The sequence below is a fragment of the Salvia miltiorrhiza genome, chromosome 8 (assembly GCF_028751815.1).
Source record: "Salvia miltiorrhiza cultivar Shanhuang (shh) chromosome 8, IMPLAD_Smil_shh, whole genome shotgun sequence".
NCBI lineage: Eukaryota > Viridiplantae > Streptophyta > Magnoliopsida > Lamiales > Lamiaceae > Salvia > Salvia miltiorrhiza.
In genome coordinates this window covers 42,435,142-42,451,508 of record NC_080394.1, presented here as the reverse complement: position 1 = coordinate 42,451,508, position 16,367 = coordinate 42,435,142, and the positions used below count along the sequence as shown (strand labels likewise).

At 42.9% G+C, this 16,367-nt stretch overlaps 1 protein-coding gene across 1 annotated transcript; it reads left to right on the top strand.

Annotated features, from left to right (window-relative positions):
* Window positions 1-4,975: 4,975 nt before the first annotated feature.
* Window positions 4,976-7,570, top strand: LOC130998497 (uncharacterized). Its single transcript, XM_057923915.1, has one exon. The coding sequence runs from the start codon at window positions 4,976-4,978 to the stop codon at window positions 7,568-7,570; it is 2,595 nt and encodes an 864-aa protein (XP_057779898.1).
* Window positions 7,571-16,367: the final 8,797 nt, after the last annotated feature.

Here is a 16,367-nt window from a genome sequence, read left to right as displayed (position 1 = left end):
TTCTCATTCTGTGTTCAAGTAACTACTTACGTGTCGCGTCTTCGTTAATCGGTGCTTTCTTCCGTTTCCTCTTAGTGCTGCGTGTAGGTTCCTTGTCGGATGACTGGAACAAAATCTGCTTCTCATCGCATTGTATCGTCGTGTGATTTCAGATAGCTAATCTATTTTCAAAACAATATCTATGCTCCACGCATGCGTTAGTCTCAGAGCCTTAGCCATAAGCTTATGCAATCCTGATTCAAATTCTAAGTTAGGGCATACACACGTAATGGTGGCGATATAGCCTAAAGATGTAGCAACTTTTAATGCTATCGAGCTGGTTCTATGTCGAGTTCTAATGTGTCCGCACATGTGTAAGAAATAAGAGAGTGCAAGTCACCCGAATCAACTAAGGTTACGATTAGTATTCCTTTAATCCTCCATATCTGTCAAATCTTCTTGATTCTTGTCATGAGGCTTTTGATCAATTGCAAAAGTTCGTTTATAATGGATTTGCTGCTGATCCGGCTGGGATTCATGATGGTATCCCTTGGACAGATATTTTCTGTGGGTCGTTGAAGTCGGAGAGGATGAGGTAGTGGAAGAATTTCCTCCATTGCTTTGAGCTGAAGTGATTGATACTGGTTCACTTTCTCTCCACCCGTTCTTTGCTAATGATTGGGACATTGGTTGGAATAATGCCCGATTCTTCCGCATGTGAAACAGCTATTGGTTCCGGCTCTACATACCCCCATGTGTAATTGTGACACTTAGGACGTGGTGGTGCTCCCTGAGGTCCTTGTGACGGAACCATTGGTCTAACAAACTATGGCTTGCCTTGTCCCTGGAACTGTGGCTACACATTCTCACCTTTCCATGGCCTTTTAACTTCTGGACCACGATTATCTCATTTTCTCTTTTCCTTCTACCCTTGTCCAGGAATAGGTGAATTAGATACTTGTGTGATTGGGGTCACCTGGAGTACTGGCTCGTGTGTAGTTCTGTCTGGTTGCATGGCCAGTTCTATGTCGAATGCCCTGTTCAAGGCCTCCGCGTAAGTCAGTGCGCTTTGACTTGCCAACATAACCCTAATCTCTTGCTTTAGTTCGGAACAAAACAAATCAGACGTCTTCTTATCAGTGTCTACCCGATATGGCGCATAACGGGCTAAGTCGTAGAATTCTCGATCATATTCTGCTACTATTTTCTGTCCTTGCTTAAGGTTAACAAACTCCATTTCCTTCTGTTTGCGATAGCTTCTCGGTATATACTTTTCACAGACAGCTGCTTTAAACTGCTCCCAAGTAAGGTTTTCTAGCTGTTCTAGGGTTAAGGTTTTCTGTCTAGCCTCCCACCAGAAATTCGCTGATCCTTTCAACTGATAAGACATGCACATAAGACGCTCCTAGTCGTTACATCGAAGAAATATGAAGATTCGCTCCATGCTACGAATCCACTCTTCTGTTTCTACAGGATCTCCTGCTCCATTAAAGATTGGTGGATTCTGTCGTAAAAAGAGTTCCTCAATCCTTTTTCTAATGGTGGAAGTGGTGGCGGTGTAAGATCTCTAGGATCTTCGTCTGCTTCTTCTTGATTATGGTTCCTTCTTCTTGGTGGCATACTAGATAGACACGCAAGTTAGCATAAAATAAATCCTCATACACCACTGGTTCGCAAAACCAATTCTTATTGCTAAAATCATATCCTTATGATCGCAATTCATGCTAAACAATGTCCATATCCAAACATCTTATAATTAGAACGTACAAATGAAAGCTCATAGAAAATCTAAAGACCATCTCATCATCATCTCATACATATCTCTATAGAAAATTGCCCCTTGCGAGGACCCTTCGACGAGATGTGGGGTATTTGTACATCAAAAGGAACATCCCTAATACTACTATGATGCTACGTCTATACTAGTCATCGTCTTAGTCTCCTATCATGAAACACATCATTGGATCCAAACTGTCCTGTTGATCCTCCTTAGAATCTGCCAGCATCACTTTTCTCATCCTCGGAATGGTTTGCCTTCTTCAGAGGTGGCTGATGGGAGATGAACTATGGTCTGATAGTTGCTCTCGTCCCGTAATACTTGTATCCTACTGACCGCTCTTGTAAATTATCTTTCTATGGATCATCATCCTCGCTATGCCGTCCTAGTTACCTAGACATCCATAACTCATGTCGGGTGTGGAAGGGAATAAGGTATGATGATTAAAAAAAATGCCTGAATTTTATACAAAGTAAGCTCAAGTATAGGAATGATTCCATAACAATTGGTGTTGACTCAAGAATAAATGAAGAAGTCACAATCAGTATAAGATCAAATGTTCGGACAAAAACTAGAACAGAAACTGGGATATGATATGATGGGAGTAGATCAATACTGGAAGAAGGGACAATCGACTAAGTGAAAAATGAATCAATATCCATCGTCAAAGTAAGGATCTCGGACATAAAAGGTTCAAGCTCAAACACAATGGAATCTGGTAAAATTGACTTGAGCACAAATGGCTCGGGCTCTAGCATGGGCTCAAATGGATGCAGTAAAAATTGAAATATAATCATAATAGGGTAAAGGCTCAGTAAGTCCGTACTCATGAACTAATCCAGCGATAATCAATGCGGTCTCGGTAAAGGCACCTCTGTTGCGAAGTACAGATGTTCAAGAGTATCTACGCATCCCCTTAGGTCTCCATGGTACGTTCATCCTATCAGTGTCTTGTCAATAAACTGCGAGATTAGGAAAGCTCCTTATTTATGCCACTCCAATGGTAGTAGCGGTAACAAGTGTGGAACGCCCTTGACGCCGTCAACTCTGAACTGCGAAACCTTGAGCCAACGTCTGTCATAGTGCCCTAGAAACTCCTATAAGTTATCCCTATAAATCTACTGAAATCTCTAGACTCTCTTCGTACTATCTCAACCGCCGGGCTCTCCTTCCTAAAAGGAAGAAAATAGCAAATGTTACAGACTAGGGTACGGAAACTTGGTATATCTCACATTGACAACGTGCTCCTTCTTTTTGGTACACTATCGATGCAACGGCTGTGCGTTCACTGATATTCCTTCGTATTGAAACATTACTTGCATATAACACAGTCCATTGTCTCGATCACATCCACCCATCAAAATAATACATATCTCATTAGTAATGCATGCTCAACTCACATAATAAAAGTAATAAAGTACAACAGTAAACTTTTACCTCGATAAGTCGGAGGCGATGGGGCGCTGGGTTTTATTTCAAACTTACTCTCAAACTAGTCTAAGAATTCAAGTTAGACTAGACTTATCCCAAAGATAGATGGGATCAAAGAAAATCGACTCAATCAAGAAAGAGACTCAGAGCAGACGACCTGCTCCGATACCACTCTGTTGCAACCCGACATCTAGCTAGTGATAACGTAGACTGGGTATCGATACGACTAAATAAAATAATAAAATAAAGATAGAGAAATCAAATTAAATATCAAGCGGAAGCTCACAACAATACTTGCGAAGGCAATTAACAATAACATCATCTCAAAGACATAAGTATTACCGGGTTCATAAGTTCAAAAGTATTAGGTTACATAGTCAAATATTCACAAAAGTTCATAATTTACAGAGTCTCGCAGCAAAACGTGAACATACTATATGTATGAAGACATATAGTCGAGAGTATACTTCTTGACTAAGTCCATAATATAACTCCAACATCAAAACGCCACCGTATGAAATAGAAATACTGTAAAAGGATAACATCATCCGAAACAAGCCCCCACCAGCACCAAACCAATCTCCCTCCTCGCTTATCCTGCATGTTTATAGATATATGCAGGGCTGAGTACAGAATACTCAGTGGACATAAGCCGAAAAACAATGAAAGCTTGCTCTTAGAGCTATAAATTCAACTTGCCACAATATAGGCATTACACATGGATTTTAGTATAAATGAACCTGTGCAAGCAATTTCGCGAACCATAACATCACAATAAAGTAAATGCGCAGTTTAAACATTCATCATGCATGTACCATATCCCTATTAATCATCAAAGGTACTGAGAAGTAGGCCTCCCTCTCAAGTACCGTGATCGGCCGACCCGATCGACGACTCACAGTCACCTCTGTGCACAAAATCCCGCTTGTGGCAGGACCGAATTCGTCTCAAGAGTAGAGGGTAACATACAAGTTTATCATTAAAACTTGGCAAGTCAATTAGTTTCAACATAACATTAACTTAAATCATTATCATACTCATAAACATCATTTCATTTTAGAAAGCTTGTATAATAAGGGTATTAAAATAATGCCCACCTGAAGTCTTTAGCTTACTTTCCTCGATACTTGACGTAAATGATTTTCATCCTCTGCTCGTTTTCAAGGATTTGGAAATAATAAAAATCTTTCTTTGACTTCAACCTTGAGAAACTCTTCCAATCTTGGCTTGATTCAAAGAAAATGGATATTTAGAGCTTGATTTAGGATAGATCTGTAACACCCCGTATTTTGAGAAGCTATTTGTGCCCTAGCTCGAACTTAAATTAAGTTATTAATTAGTAGCTAGAGTAATTATGCACATGGGCGAATAAATGAGATAAGAAATTTTGAGAGTTTAATAAGAGGCGATATTATTTCCTCGAGTCTTATAAATTCTATTTTTGAGAAACCTATCTTCGCCCTATATTTTTATTGAAATGTCTATGTGATATAAATATTTTACTTAGTAGAATATTCACATATGATTTATTGATGCATTGTTATTATGATATTAGTAATATCATAATTGAGATAAATTTTTCCTCACACGTGAATAGATATATTTTCTTGGGATATATTCCTACACACAAAATAAGAGATATAATTATTCAAGTAGAGAAGGGTTCACCAGAGAAGCTAAATATTGTGGAGAATAGAGAATTCGCAAAATAAAAACGAACAGATCTATAGTTTTAATGAACAGATCAATGTACCGCATGAACAACAATTTGTCTTCGGATGGGAAAGTATGCCTTTCGGCCTCAAGAATGCAGGGGCCACGTACCAGCGTATGATGGACAAGATTTTCAGGACACAGCTAAGGAGAAATATATCGGTGTATGTTGACGATATGCTGGTGCGCAGCATCAAAGCCAGTTCTCACGTGGCTGATCTGGAGGAAACCTTTTCGGTAGTCCGCAAGAACAGACTAATGCTCAACCCCGCCAAATGCACCTTTGGAGTGCAATCAGGAAAGTTCTTGGGTTACAAGGTAACGCCAGAGGGAATTGAAGTTAATATCGACAAAGTCAAAGCCATCCTGAACATGACACCACCCAGGAATGTCAAAGAAATTCAAACACTCAATGGTCGGATTACCGCACTGAGTCGGTTCATCTCACGCTCAGCTGAGCGAAGTCTCCCGTTCTTCAAAGTTCTAAGGAAAGGAAGTCGATTCGAATGGAGCAGTGAGTGCCAGAGAGCTTTCGAGGACCTAAAAACCTACCTCACCAAACTACCAGTACTAACAAAGCCTTCTTCAGGAGAACCACTGTACCTATATATCTTTGTAGGAATTGAATCTCTGAGCTCAGTGCTGGTCCGAGAGGAGAACCGGCAACAAAAACTGATATACTTTGTAAGCAAGGTCATCCAGGGTGCAGAGCTACGCTATACTGAGGTTGAAAAGACCGCGTACACAATCATGATCACGGCCAGAAAGTTGAGGCCGTACTTCTTATCACACAAGGTCATTGTGAGAACAATAATACCATTCAGACAAATCTTAGGGCGACCGGATCTAGCGGGGAAGATGGTGAAATGGGCCATAGAGCTCGGAGAGTACGAGGTCGAGTTTGAGCCGCGCACTACGATTAGAGCGCAGGCACTGGCGGACTTCATTCAAGAAGCAACAAGGTGGCCTATGAGGGGACCGTGGACAGCACAGGTTGATGGGTCGGTCACCAAAGAAGGATGTGGGGTGGGAATCTACATCACCTCGCCCGAAGGAGAAGTCTACCAATTCGCTATCAAGTTTGAAGATAAGCTATCCAATAACGAAGCCGAATATGAAGCAGTGCTAAGGGCAGCCCACATACTCAGAGAACTCAGAGCCGACAACGCAATGATTAAAACTGACTCTCAATTGGTGGCGCAACAGTTAACAGGAGGTTATGGGATAAAAGAAGAGAGAATGAAACACTACTTTGACAAAGTCCAGGAGATTGGGAAAAAGTTTGAGAAATTTGAAATACAACAAGTGCCGAGAGAAGAAAACCAACGAGCAGACCTCCTGGCCAGAGTAGCCAGTGCAGTCGAACAAACGTGGAGCGAGGACATTACCTTGGTGTTCGAACCTAAGACAGCGGTGGTGGCGCAGGTATACAACATTGAAACCAAGGATGATTGGAGAACACCCATCATATACTATCTGAAAAATGGTAAACGAATGGAAGATGATACTTCACGGTATGCCAAATACGATAATTACTGCCTCATCGACGATCAGCTCTACAAGAGGTCTTTCACACACCCATTTTTGAAATGCCTGGCCCCAGAGGAAGCACAGTTTGCTTTAAAAGAGATCCACCAAGGGTGCTGCGGTAATCAGGGTGGACACAGGGATTTGACAAGGAAGATAATCAGAGCAGGATTCTACTGGCCCGGAATCAGCAAAGAATCGAAAGCCTTCGTGCAAAAATGTGAAGCTTGTCAGAAACACGCTCCCAAAATCAACATACCTGGGGAGGAAATGGGGATCATGCATGCTGCGCATCCTTTCGACAAATGGGGAATCGACATTGTGGGTAAATTACCAACTGCTCCGGGAGGCAAGTGCTTCCTCATAGTTGCCGTAGACTACTTCTCTAAGTGGATCGAGGCGGAAGCTGTCACCAAAATCGATGATAACACAGTGGAAAAGTTCATATGGAAGAACATCTGTTGTCGATATGGGGTGCCAAGGATTTTGGTTTCGGACAACGGAACCCAGTTCACGAACGAGAAGATCGAAGATTTTTGTTCTCGGATGGACATCACACAGAAATTTGTGTCAGTAGCCCACCCTCAAGCCAATGGACAGGTAGAATTGGCAAATCACACCATATGTGAAGGGATCAAGAAGAGACTCGAACGAAGCAGGGGACGATGGGTTGAGGAGCTAGATACAGTGTTATGGGCACTTAGAACCAGCCCGAAAACCGCAACCGGAGAGGCTCCTTTCACTTTGGTATACGGGTTGAACGCTGTGGTACCTACTGAGGTAAGGCTGGAATCTCATCGGGTTACTACCTATGACACTGCACAGAATGAGGAACTGCGCCGACTGGACTTGGATCTGATTGAGTTACATAGAGAGGAATTACAAGTAAGGGCGGCAAAATACAAGAGCATTGTTAAGGCTGGTTACGACAAGAAAGTAAAGCTGCGCAGACTTGGGAAGGGAGATTTGGTACTCAAACGGGCAGACGCCTTGAAGCCCGTAGGGAAATTTGAAGCTAACTGGGAAGGTCCTTTTGTCATCACGGAAGTCTTGGGAGGAGGAGCTTATCACCTAGCAGACCAAGAAGGGCGGCCTCTTACCAGGCCATGGAACATAAGTAACCTCATGAAATTTTACGTGTAAGTGCTAAGTCAGTCACTATCATGTAGACCAAACACTCTTTTTCCCACTGGGTTTTAACGAGGTTTGGGCCATGGATATCTTAATAAAATGGATTTCATGGTTTAGGGAAACATATTCTTACTTGCATAACATCTAGACACACACTCACACTGCATCTATATTTCACTAAGGGCCGCGATGCGGAAGTGTACCATCTTAAGGGCCGCGATGCGGAAGTGTACCATCTTGAGGGCCGCGATGCGGAAGTGTACCATCTTGAGGGCTGCGATGCGGAAGTGTACCATCTTGAGGGCCGCGATGCGGAAGTGTACCATCTTGAGGGCCGCGCTGCGGAAGTGTACCATCTTGAGGGCCGCGATGCGGAAGTGTACCATCTTGAGGGCCGCGATGCGGAAGTGTACCATCTTGAGGGCCGCGCTGCGGAAGTGTACCATCTTAAGGGCCGCGATGCGGAAGTATACCATCTTAAGGGCCGCGCTGCGGAAATGTACCATCTTTGTTCCACCTTAGGGGTGTACCATCTTGAGGAAAACTATTCAAGGGAAACTATCACCAAGGATCTAAAGAAAGAAAATAGCACTATTACTAAAAAAGAAATGCCAGGATATCAAGAAGACGACTACGCAGAACAAAGGGATAGTGGACGCGCAGATATAACTGCGCAGAACAAAGGGATAGTGGACGCGCAGATATGACTGCGCAGACCAAGGGGATAGTGGACGTGCAGATACGACTGCGCAGACCAAGGGGATAGTGGACGTGCAAATACGACTGCGCAGAAAACGGGACAACGAATGCTTAAAAGAGGGATACACAATGCCTGCATAAACGATAGAAAAATAGAGAACTAAAAACTTAAAACAAAATTCTTCATGAACATATGAAGACTTAACAAAATGACGATCATATTCACAGAGAAGTAGGAGGTCATGAAGACAAACACGAAATACGGTTATACAAAATAAAATAACACCATCCAGAGCATTCAAGAAGATCAAACCATACGATTATATAAAATGGGTTCAAAAGAAACTTTACAACTGGGATAATGTCTACAAAAAGAACAATCTTTTACAAACAAAAGAAACATAGAAGGGAGTTGTTCAGTCAAGGCGTTGGGGAGAAGAAGGAGGATCCACGATGAACTCCTCGACAGGGGGATCTTCAACAAAGGCAGGCTGCGCGATCTCCTCGATCACCGGATCCATCACCACCGGCAGCTGAAACACGACCTCCTCCTGCGCAGCCTCTGTTACCACAACTTCCGTCCCAACCTGCGCCGCTCGGGAGGTAGACCCCTTTTGGCCCTGAGAGTCGGGCACGACCGAGGAGGAAGTTGGAGGAGGGTAGACCAAGTTCCCCCCGGGATAGTTGCCTCGAGGAGAACGCATATGGCTGCGCAGCTCATTCAGATAGGGAGATCGAATCACCGGCGCCGCAGGTATGGCGTCCTTCGTCTCATCCCTAGCAAAGAGCTGGAGGGCTTTATCCAAACCAGGAAGCCACCAACCAGGAGTCGAAGGGGCGGAAGGATCGACGCCCAACAGCCCATTTAGACTGGTGTCATCCACTTGATCCAGCACTGCCTTAAAATCAAACTTGCTGCGCTGTTCAGGCGTCGCTTCCACCTGGTCAAGAGCGAGCCGACTGCCTTCCTTAACCAAGAACTGCATGGCAGGCCCCATCAAGAGGAGCATGTCAGGGGAACGACGGAAAGCTTGAAGAGAATCCTCTAACATATAGCGCAGGAACAATTGACCACGCGCAGTCAGGAAGTATTGTTGGCGAAACTCTTGTATCCCCCTCATGAAGGCTTGGTTTTCTTGATCGGCAATCGTTGTCTTCATTTGATTCAACTTTGCCCGGCACTCCTCCGACATCTCATGCTTGAGAGCCTTGAGTTCTTCCTCTTTGCTCTGGGACACACGAGCGAGCTCAGTCTCGAGGGACTCCTTCTCCACCTTCATCTTGGACAGCTCAGCCTGAGCTTGGCGCAGCTGTTCCCGTAACTCAGTATTATCAGCCAGAGAGGCCATGAGTTCCCCCTCCTTCTCATGAAGATCAGCGGCTGCCCGGGTCATATGTCGGGAAGCCGACAAGCACTTCACCCGCAACTGCGCAGACACAATCACAATCCAGGGCATGAATAAAATATCCGCACAATAGTAATGTCATAAAAGCAAGAACACGCATAGCTTACCTGCTCTACGCCCAGGCACATGTCAAAGGCCAGGTCCCCCATGTTCATGACATCGTACCTGCGCAGGTCAACAGAGGCGATCTGCGATTCCATCTGGGACCGGCACTCCTGACCGGTCAAATCTCTCAAAGCACGAGGGCCTGGAATCTCCACAACGGAGTCAGACCCCTCCCTTGCCGGCGCAGCTTGATGAGGCACATCATCGAGTAAGGCTTCGAAAGAATCCTTACTCTCGGCACCAGAAGCAGGGACCTTTCTCTTCTTGGATGAGACTACCTGTCGAGTCTTGCGACGCTTACGAGTACCCTCAGCGGAACTCGCATCACCTTCGTCGTGGAGTTGAAGAGGTTGAATGTCAGCAGCAGACGAACCCGGACGGGGCTGCCCAGGATTGAAAGACTCAGGGGACACATGCTGCGCCGACCCAGTCTGCGGGGTAGTGTCTCCCTCAACAGCAGGATCGGGAAGGAAACTGAATGAAGCAATGGCACCGTGCTCAGCAGATCTCCACATACCTGCGCAGGAAGGAGAATGATTAGGAAATGAAAAATTTCAGCACGAAAGACGATACAAACATTTGGAATATACCGATGGAGGTTTGGGGATAACGGGAGAAGAGGCCAGCCCCAGCCAAGACAGAGGGAGAAGCGACTAGTTTAAGGACATCAAAATCTTTGTTAGCAAAGGCTTGGCCCAGGAGATCGATGAAGGCAATTTCTAGTTTACCTAGGGGTTTTCTATTTGGGGGAGAGGAGTGCTTCGTCCGATGCCACTCCACCTCGTTAGTCCCTGCGCAGTCCGCCCAAGTCCCATTCCGCACTTGTACAAAGAAATACTTGTCACGAAATTTCTTATCCCTAGAATGAAGATTACCTAGGAATGTCAAGTTCATCTTTGGCTTGGCAGTAAAGTTGTAGTGACAATCGGTCTTTTTTAGGATGTGGGTCTGGTGAAACAACTCTACACTATGGGGGTAGTTATTAGCAGCGCAGAGGATATGTAGAATATGGGCCCTACGGAGAGAAGAAGGGGAGATCTGAAAAAAGGGGATCCCGAATCGTTCACATATCCCCACAAGAAAAGGGGAAGGGGGTAAGCGCAGACCCGCCTTCACCTGCGCATGCCAAATAGGGATGGTGTCCGGGCGCCATTGCCCGTCCGCATCAGGCATATCGCCGGATTCCCGCTGCATCCGGATTTTCAGTTCACGATCATCCGGCTTAATGCGTAATAACCCCCGTACTTTCGCCATTTGGGCAGTGGAGATGGTGGAACGAGGAAAACGACAACCTTGGCACGTCATATCATCCGCCTCATTTATTTATTGTTGTCTGGCACCCACGGTGGCCATGGCGAACGCACGAAAAAAAAAACACATAAAACAAAAAGAAAACAGACACGCAACAACACAACCGAGAGGAAGCGAGCAGGCCGCAGGGGATAATGGAGGAAGGGAGAACCTAACCTGGTAGGAGAAGTGATGGTCGGAGGGGAAGCCTAACAAGGAAACTGGGGACGACGAGAGATCGGAGAAACCGGAAAAATCTGAAAGGAAGTTCGGAGAAGGAGAAGAAGAAGAAGAAGATGAAGGTGATGGGGGGTATTTATAAGAGGGGAATTTGAATCGAGGGAAAGGAGGGAGAATAATCATTAGGGTTGGGATATGTGAAAGGAAAATGGAAGGTTGGGATTTCATCCCAGAATGGTGGGTGAAAACGGAGGGTCGAGATCTCACCCTCACAAAAGTAGAAGCGTGGAAGGACGTCACAAAGTACTCAAAAACATCAGATCACATTAAATGCGATGGGACAAGTTCTGTACCATGGCAGTCAGCGCAGGCGGCGATACGAGGCCCTCCTGCGCAGGCTCACTCATTGCCTTCCCTGATATCGGCCATTCTTCCATACCTCAAAGCAAACACTTTTCATCTACGAAAATTCACGTGAAAATCTACTTCTTTTCGTAGAATAAGGGGGGGGAGTAGCTGATGAGGGATAAGGTCCTCATCAGCGCAGCACACGACCCGTATTCCATATGTTACCAATATGAAGTATCTACTGCCTTAATGATTATCGCACAAAATAGGAAAACTAACAGTGCAGGACAAAGAACGGAGATCCCAGTGCCCCTTTGAGAGAGCAGCACAGTCATTCCACCCCCTGAAGGAGCAGCGCAGTCATTCCACCCCTTGAAGGAGCAGCGCAGTCATTCCACCCCTTGAAGGAGCAGTACAGTCACCCCACCCCCCATGAAGGAGCAGCGCAGTCATCACCACCCTAAGAGAATGCGGCGCAGCACCAGCACTCCTTGGAGAAGGCAGCGCAGGCTTCAACACCTAGAGATGATGGCACGAGCGAAGAGCTCCCAACTACTTTCTGAAGGATACAAAAGCTGCAAGGCCGTTGGAGCAAGGACAACCACCAGTGACAACGACGTCAAGGACGTACCGAGCACGTGCCATGAAGGAAAAGACAATCTTACCCTCTCCTCTCCATCTCTTATAAATAGCATGTCTGTAATAGTAGAAGGGACCGATCTTTTCTCTCAAGTTTTACATGTATGTTTTGGTATCTGTAAAAGACTATTCCATTGAATAGTAAAAGAAACATCCGTCCGTCTATTTACTTCAGGTTCCGATCTACTATCAACCTTCTAGTTTAGGTGTTGGTGATTCAGTGCATCACCACTGTTGGTGGCGAGTTTTTCTATATTTTTATTAAATACGTCTGTTCATTACTTATGTTGATCTGTTCGTAAAATATATAGATTTGTTCAGTCTCTCGAAAAAGATAATTCTCTGTTGAACTCAACCCTATTCAAGTATATATATATATATTTCGATCTCTCTCTCTCTCTCTCGGCCGTCTACTTCTTTCCCCCATCCCTTCTCTTCCTCCCCCCTTAAATGAAGCACATGCAAGCATAGTGAGCCTTCTAATGCCTACTCTATCTAGCAAACATCCTCCACACTTCAAGCTCTCACATGCACATGCACACCTCTCTCTCATCTCTCTCTCTCTCGACCCCTCTCTCGTCCCTCACTCTTCTCTCTTCTCTTCTTCTCTCTTCTCACTCTCTATTTCCCTCACCCCATGACATCCTCACCCATCACCTCTCTAGTGCCTACAAGATTGAGCATTAATGGGAAAGATCACACCATCCCATCACTCTCATCAAAGACAAGCTTTCTCTTCCTCCTTTCTTCTTCATATTTTCGGCAGTCTCCTCCCCCCCCTCACTTCACCACACTTTCTTCTTTTGTTCCACCAATTATAGTAAGAGTTTAAGGATCCAAAAGTGTTCTACTTTCTCCCTAAAGCCATCAAGAGTTCTCCAATCTTCAAGCTCAAGCTTCAAGGAGTCCTAAGCACCATCCTCTACTCCACCTTCCTTGATTTGTTGGTAGTAACCTTCAAATCCTTTTCTTATGATATGTATAAGTTTATATGATGAACAAGCATGTGTATTGAAGCATGATAATCCCTTCTCTACTTCTATAATTTTCGAAAATTTTGATGAAGGAAAGTGTTATGAACTCCTTCAAACTTTCACTACTTTTCACATGCTTATACACCTCTACATGATAGATGCATGAAAATGGAAGATATATTTTTGAAAACCCTTAAGAGGGTTATATGTTGTGATATTTAAAGGATGATGAGTTCTTAGTGTAAAAATGCATGAGAATGGTGGTGAAATTGTAGATCTAAGATGATATGTGTAAATGTTATAATTTCAACCATTTTGGAAAATTTTCTTACGTTCTGGACTGATGAGTTGACGAGGTTTCCCTCGTCTAAAACTCTTTAAAATTTTAAGGTGTGTAGATATATTTGTCTTAAAAATTCTGGTAAAATTTCAAGTCATTTGAATTTTGTTTACTACCTTTTTAAAATATAAAACTTCAACTGCGAAATTCCACCGGAAATTTGGAAGGGCAGTCTTTAGAGTCACACTTTTCAGTAACTTTCAAAACTATTTAACCTCCCAAATTTTTATGGAAGAAAGATACATGTGTTGTACATATGCACGTCAAATTTCAAACCATTTGGCCAACTTTTACTAATTTTCAAAAATCCTAGCTTCCAGTCGTGCAAAACTGCCGAATCTGGTAGACTGTGGGAAAACACCCATATCTCTTAAACCACTTGGAGTTTTTCACTTTACTTTTTTTTACACAAAACTAGACTCAAAGAGGTTTTCAACGGTATAAGTCTCGAATCCAGGAGATTTCTGAGTTAAAACAGTTTATTCTTTAAAGTTGAGGCGGAGCAGAGTGGTAAGCTGTAGGTGTCCGAAAATTCTACTTTGATTTTGTATTGAGGATTTTAAAGTTTTGGTGGAGGAATACACCATGTTATGTCATGAAAATACTACTAAAAAAAATTTATATATTTATTTCAAAGCTTACATGAATATTTGAGAATTTACTTACAAGGGTAAAAGATTTCAAGTTTCATAGAATGATTTTCAAGTCATTTGACTATTGTGATAAATTGTGAAAGTGTATTATGTGGAAAAATTGATTATTGCAAAGTATGAATGACTATGTGATTTATTTGAATGCTATTTACCTAGGATTGAGAGTCTTTTAATTGGATAAGATATCCAATTAAATTGGGAGGTTCAATTGGGTAAATAGTAGAGAAGTTATAAGATGAGATTAAGCATATGATGAAAGTATAAGTATTAGATGTTAGTTAGATGAAATTCTAACTAGAGTTTATTTTGTCACATGGCAATCTAAACCACGTGCGCCACCAAAGGTTCGAGTGACGGCCGACGTTAGTACGACTCTGAGCTTTACGTCATCAACCCTTGAGACAGGTGGGCTTTATTCTAACTCTATTATGGCTAGCTACCATGATAATGAGTTCAAATGCAAACTCTTATGAAAATAAAGCATGTTGAAGTATTATTGATGAGTATTATGAAAATTGTCAACTTGCCATATTTATTATTGATGAGAATGAGATGTGGGATGTTGCCTCTATGAAAGATATGACTATGATCATGATGCAAGATATCGGCCTTTAACTGATTTATATGACAGTAAAGGTTTTGTGCGCAGAGGTGATCGTGAGCCGTCTCTAGTCGGCCGGTCACGGTGATTTGAAGGAGGCCTCCTTCTCTTCACCTAGTATATATATATATATTATATGAGTTCTCATAGTTGGCACATACCCTGAATATAATGTCTGCAGACTAATGATATTATTATGATGATGCAAATGAGTTTATGACAGAAAAACATGAACAAGTATTTTTAATCTCACTAAATCCTGTTGATGCATTGAAAAGGGCAAGGTTGACATATAGCTCTAAAGAGCAACATTTCAATTATTTCCGGCATGAGTCCACTGAGTGCTTTTCGGTACTCAGCCCTGCATGTATTTCTAAATGTGCAGGTCTGGCTGGGCGCGAGGATGGGTGAAGGCTGTTGGAATTGTCAGTTGGTTGTGTCTTTCCTATGTCTCGTATTTATCTTTATACGCTTTGACTCTATAAGAATTTGAACTCCCTGCTATATGTCTTCACACATATAGTAACGTATCTCGCTGCATAACTCTGATGAAACTCCTTATTTAATTCGCTTATGCCTGTAATATCCCATAAGGGAAAATATTGTTCAAACCCTTGATAAGTCTACAATTACTTATTGTAACACCCCGTACTTTTCCTTATGTTGGGAGATAGTGCTTTAACACGATGTCGAGATGCGAGATTATTTTCTTTGATGACCAGAGAAGACAGATTTCCTATTAAATAGAGATGTTGATAGAATTGAGAATGATGTTAGAGTTGAGATGGAGACGTTGATTAAATTTTGAGATGAGATGAAAGACGAGAGATAGAGTCGAGGAAGTGATTGGGAGTCACTATAAAGAGGATTAAGCTAGAGTGACGATTAGAGTGATGATGAGTGATGATCCATTAATGTGATAACTCTGTGAGTTATTTGTTTGACGTTATGTGATTTACTTGTTACGTGTGCACTTATGTTTGAGTCAGTGTGATTTTCGAAAATTAGCATACATGATTAGAATTACCACCGCGCACATTCCTACACTCACCACCAATATTTTAATCTCTTTTCCCACATGTGGATAATTGGCGGATGTGACTTGCTGCTAAGGGGGAGACAATGTACTATTTGAGCATTTAATGCTTCTTATCTTAAGGAATAAGAATCTTGTTAAAACCGAAGAGTTTCTCTCTCTCCGTCATTCTCATCTATTTCGGCCCTTCAACTTCTTCTCTCTCCCTCACTACATTCTCTCTCTCTCCTCCATTGGAGACGAAGCTCAAGCTGTTACAGTCCTAACTGTGAGATAATACTCCGCTAAAACTAGCCTAAAACACTTTCTACGCTTGTTTCCAGAAGTTTAGTGGAGTTATAACCTGAAGAAATAGAGAAAAGACGTCCTTTTTCTTGAAACTTTTTGAGTTAAGTGTTCTGATCTTTTGGATCTAGACTAGTTGTGAGATGTATGTGGTGATATGTGTGTGTAAAAAGATGTTTTAAGCATGAGAAACTTCCCCTCCCCCATTTTCTTCATTTTCGAAAACTTGGGCTCATACCCTTTAAAAATCTTT